Source organism: Montipora capricornis, chromosome 2 (assembly GCF_036669925.1).
Source record: "Montipora capricornis isolate CH-2021 chromosome 2, ASM3666992v2, whole genome shotgun sequence".
Lineage (NCBI taxonomy): Eukaryota > Metazoa > Cnidaria > Anthozoa > Scleractinia > Acroporidae > Montipora > Montipora capricornis.
This window is the reverse complement of record NC_090884.1, coordinates 54327458-54332457: the sequence shown is the minus strand read 5'-3', so window position 1 is coordinate 54332457 and position 5000 is coordinate 54327458. Positions and strand designations below refer to the sequence as shown.

General features: G+C 40.3%; 1 protein-coding gene across 2 annotated transcripts in view; it reads right to left on the bottom strand.

The window, feature by feature from the left end:
* The window catches only part of LOC138038121 (F-box/LRR-repeat protein 6-like), a 21973-nt gene that overhangs the window by 5218 nt on the left and 11755 nt on the right, over window positions 1–5000 (bottom strand). For both annotated transcript variants that reach the window (XM_068883942.1, XM_068883944.1), the window contains exons 3-8: window positions 4414–4545; window positions 3739–3852; window positions 2485–2559; window positions 1614–1688; window positions 1397–1485; window positions 911–986 (exon numbers count right to left, since the gene is read on the bottom strand). In XM_068883942.1, coding sequence (XP_068740043.1) covers window positions 911–986; window positions 1397–1485; window positions 1614–1688; window positions 2485–2559; window positions 3739–3852; window positions 4414–4545 — 561 coding nt within the window. The remainder of the gene's footprint in view (window positions 1–910; window positions 987–1396; window positions 1486–1613; window positions 1689–2484; window positions 2560–3738; window positions 3853–4413; window positions 4546–5000) is intronic.

The following is a 5000-nucleotide window of genomic DNA, read 5'->3' as shown; positions in this document are numbered from 1 at the left end:
AAAAGGGCTTACTTTTAGAGACACTAAATTGATTTCCGTAAAGACGACCATAAAAATGGCATTGGTTATGTTATCTAAGTACTGATAGCACGAGAGGTAAGGCCGGGGTTGCTCGAAGCGTGGTTAGCGCTAACCAGCGTTCAAAAATTCATTAATAATTCATGACCCTAATAGCCAATTAGAACACCGATAACAGGTCACGTGCATGAGCTTTATTTAAGCAATAGACCACAAGTTTCTATGGTTTATAGGCTGATAAACCACGCGGGATGTTGGTAGAACACGAGAAGAATTCGTAAATTACGAGCTGCAGGCGAGTGATTTACGAATTCTTCGAGAGTTCTTCCAACATTCGAATTGCAAGTGGTTTATCATGCCTATAAACCATAGAAACCTGTGGTCTATTGCTTTTATATAATAATTCAGAAGACGCGCGATTTTTCCGTGAGTTTACTCGCACAATAAACCATAGCTGATTGACCAATCAGAGCGTGCGCATTGATTTGGTTATTATATAAACCCTGATAAAACATTCCTTGTTAGTATTCTTTATATAAAGAATACTCATAAGCAATAGCTCGTATTTCTTGTAAGCTAATATTCTCCTCTTAAAATTTGAACCATTGTTCTGAGTCCAGAAGGACACGCTTCTTTTCACAGCACGTGTTTTATCTGGTCTAATACTGCTGGTTGTCTTTTAAACATTACTTAAATACCATGGAAACATATGGGCTTTAATATCTCTTAATCAACGGTTAGCGCTAACCATGCTTCGAGCAACCGGCCCCAGGTTGGCAACATGTTATTAGTAAGTGTTACTGTAGAAATTATAATGGTAGCGATGATGATGGCAACAATCGATGGTGGTGCTGATGCCAACATTTGAGATGTAAGAATAAATTTAAAGCACCTGTATTCCCTCAGGAGTGATTCTCTGAAGACCTCTTACATCCAATTTCTTGAGATTGATGGATGTTCTCAAGATTCTGCGAAAGGGATGTTACAATAGCGTTAAACTTCATTGAAAATCTAGTTTTTCCGTCTCCAAAAAAACGCAAAGGTTTCTAGTGGACTTATAGCGTCAATAGCCATTCTGGCGAGCTACCACAGATGATTTCCATTGGTTGGTGGTTTCACTGAATTGAGTGCCATATAGAGACCAACCACGGCCACAGGGCGCCAATCAGGGCTTGCAAAGGTATGCACAGTCCGTTTTTCTCGGTTTTGACTGGCTTTGTAGTGGTTTTTTCGTTTCAAAATCTTTCACCAGGTGTATCAAGGTGAAACTAGAACGTATAAAGTAATTGACGAAATTGTTTCGAAATTGGAACTCACGTAATAACACAACGAAATTGATCTCTCCTCGAAGTTTTCACTTAATGACCCTTTTCAATACCTGAACAGGAATCGATCCGACCTGGGGACTCCTGCTAAAGATCCGCAAGCCAAACAAAGTGTCTCCAGCTCGGGAAAACCGTTTTGTTCCTAAAAAAGAGCCATATTGAAAAATTGCCGTTTCAAGAGAAAATCAGGATTGACTGAAAAACTTTAGGTAGAAATTAATTCATTCGCAACTTACCACATCAGTCACCAAAAAAAAAAAAAAAACTCACCAAATCAGTACTTATAGGCGTCGAGTGAAGTAACAGATTGGCAACAAAGAGTTCCCTGAGCTTCGGGCAGCCAGCCTACAAGACAAAACAACATTTTTTCAGGGAAATCTACTCACGAAAACTCCGATAGGAGGGAGAATACCCTATATGAAAGGAATTCTAGGTCTACTAGGGAAGGAACATGGGCCGATTAGGCTCAAACGAATTCCTTTGCGTCCAACAGCCCACCTTCCAATGAATGAATTTTGGGAGTTAAAACCAAGGAACTGCTACGACAACTTTATCGAAACGCCACTTCAATGACTTTACACTATCTTATTTGTTTCGCGTTTTTCCATCTTGTTCACATTGTACCAGATGGGAGAAGTATTCTCAAACTGCCTCATCATCACGATAACGGTTTTTCATGTTGCCAGATGCATGGAGACGAAAACGCCGACGCCGAGGAAATATAACTTTGCTCTGTTTTTAAGTATTCGTGATCATTCCATTCCTCTTGGCTTGTAGCAACAATATGAGGGCGTATTCGCTGACTGGATTGGTAAAAAAGGGGTTTGAAGTCGACAGAAAATGAAAAATTTATTGCTGTATGCACGTATTGTCTTTAAACCTTGAGCTTGGATATTTTATGTTTAGTTTTGGTTTTGTAGAATGTGGCCTAGAAATGTCCGGAAAAATGGGTGCCGCATGTGCAACACGGATATTAATAATGTTAATGTTTTGTGGAGTGCTATTGAGTGTACAAAAACTCCTAAACGTAAATAGATGACCAAAATCTAATCAAAGGGGTAAGGCATCCAAAGGAAGGTTTCGCTTGTCCCTAGGGTCCTGAAATCAAGAATCAAAACTTGATCATTTGTATCCAGTTTACCTGAAGTTTTTCCACGTTCAGTTTTCTGATGTTCGTACCGGTAAGATCGAGAACTGTCAGTTTTGGACAGCGGTTCTACAAAAAAATATAAATGAACGATATAAACGTTCATGAAGGATTAGACAGAGAAATAGCAGAAACTATTGAAAACTTTTCCATTACGTTTCAGATTCGATAAACGGATTAGATTGTAGGGAGCATGGGCACTAGATGTTTTTCTGAGCCTATGGCGGAAACCGGAAGTGAAGTACCTTCCTCATGGCAGGACAGTGGTCTCTGCCTGATTTTTTGAAACTAATCGTCTTTATTAGTGAGAAGATAGTTAGAAATAAATTTTGTTCTATCAAGGTAAGTTAAAGAGGTAAACAGCTCACTTTTAATTACTATTCGTGGCTCAAAATCGTTGCGCGGAGCACCATGGGTAAGAAAATATGGCAACCCATCTGTGCGAGAAAATTTGGTGTTGGCCACCGCAGCTGGCCACCGTGCGACCGCACGACCATATGTACGTCCACCCCTCCATGTATGCCAATGTGACCAGTATCACGTGACCATATCGCAGGTTCAAGTAAAGTTTAGAGCTCATCGAGGTGGCCATACTCCAGCTAGTTTACAGGGTACATCTTTGATGTTGGACATAAATGTTATGGGCAATTGACACCTGTCAAAACAAGGTAACTGCTGACAAGTATCATGTGACCATATTGCAGGCTCAAGTTTAGAGGTCATCGAGGTCCTTTTTTTTTCAAAGTTGACCTCTGACCAGGTACTGGGTTTCGATTAGATCGCAGGCTTAAGCCGGGTTAACTTATTGTAAGAATAAATAACCCTGAAGCGCCGCTTTTAGGCTTGGCTAAATCTATATATTATCTTCGAGACAAACCTAGGCATGTTCCCAGATTGAATGACCCCTGATATACCTCATTAATCCCCCTAATTAATTAAGCCCGAGTTCTCATGTCTTTTTTTTAGCGGAGGAGTTTGTAATCAGCCGATGGGGGTTAAATCTAGAGGGTACCTATCTGCTTTTTTTTTGGAGAGCTCACTAAAATATCGAATGCTAACAATAAAACAATGATCCCCTTGAAGAAAAAAAAAAGGGAAGGCAGGAAATTAATCTGGAGTTCATCTTTTCAAAGAAAACATAATGTAATACAATAAGTAAAGGGGGTGTGTAAAATATGCTAGGAGAAGGTTGGAATTGACAAGGATTCCACAGTTTTGGAAACGACAAATGAAACCTGAATTAATCACCTGGATTATAGGCAGAACTTGTTCCCCTCCAAGCCGGCCACAATTCATGAGACACAGCTCTTCCAAATGGCTGCCAAGTCGCTTGGTAACGCGATGCAGACACGCGATATCTATCTGTCAAATGGAAACCTCTCATTAGTCAGTAACAAATATAGCTCGTCGGCTATTCTTTGTCATACCGATTTAGCGTCGGGGTTCATTAAGCTAACTTTTCAAATTGTTGGGATCTAATCAAATCTTGATAAAAATTAAGTCGAAGAAGGCATGGGTTTTACTTCCCTGAACAAGCACACAACACGTCTTTGTTCTTGGCTCTCCCGCAAAGTTTTCCATTCTTCGTCAGAATACTCCAGATTTTCATTGTAGCCAATTTTTTGGATAATGGGGACTTTGATACAACGTGGTTGGTGTGGTGACGCAGCAAGAAAGCCATCAGACATTAGAGAGCTTAGCTCTATTTAGCTAGATACAAGGTCATTTGAAGCGGCAAACGGTAAAGATCACACTTCTGTTGTCATAAACGTGTGCTAAGCGAGAATTTTGTGTTTGTTTCATCGTCGTAGATCTCAAGATCCTCAAAGAGACAATTCTGATTTCCCAGTTAGCTTTACACCGTTACATTTTAAAGTAGTTTTCAAGTAGACTTGAGTGTTGTTTGTTTTGATTACTCAATACCTTTGTCATGGCAACGTCAAGCATCTTGAGCTGGCGACATTTTGTTGCTAGGGATGCAATGCCCTTAGATGACAAACTCCCGCACTGGGACAGCACTATGGACTGAAGATGACGACAGTGCTTTCCAATAGCCTGCAGAAAGTCAAAGGTATCGCTGCTTTATTACTAGATAAGTACCATTCGGCTGGTGACAGGAACCTGATTACCTTAACAGCCTCTTATTTTACAAGTAGGATAGACATACACTGGACATATTCATGCCACCCTGTGTTCAGACCCAGTTAATTATTTATATTTTAGATTAATTTTTCCGATCTCAAGAGCTGTTGGGATATCTGGGTCCTGACCAGAGGCGTCGAACCGGAAAATCACCCTTTTTTTCATGTACACTTATTTGCGACGCTAGAGGCAACGACGAACTCGACGGGGACGAAAACTCCCATAAAAAAGTAGGTTTAAGAGCAAAAACAATATTTCTACACGCCTGGAAAGTGCACCGTATCATGCATTTTTCGCCTAATTCAATTGGGATTATGAGGGGGGACGCCAGCACAAGAAGATAATTATTCAATTTTTTCGCTTACTAT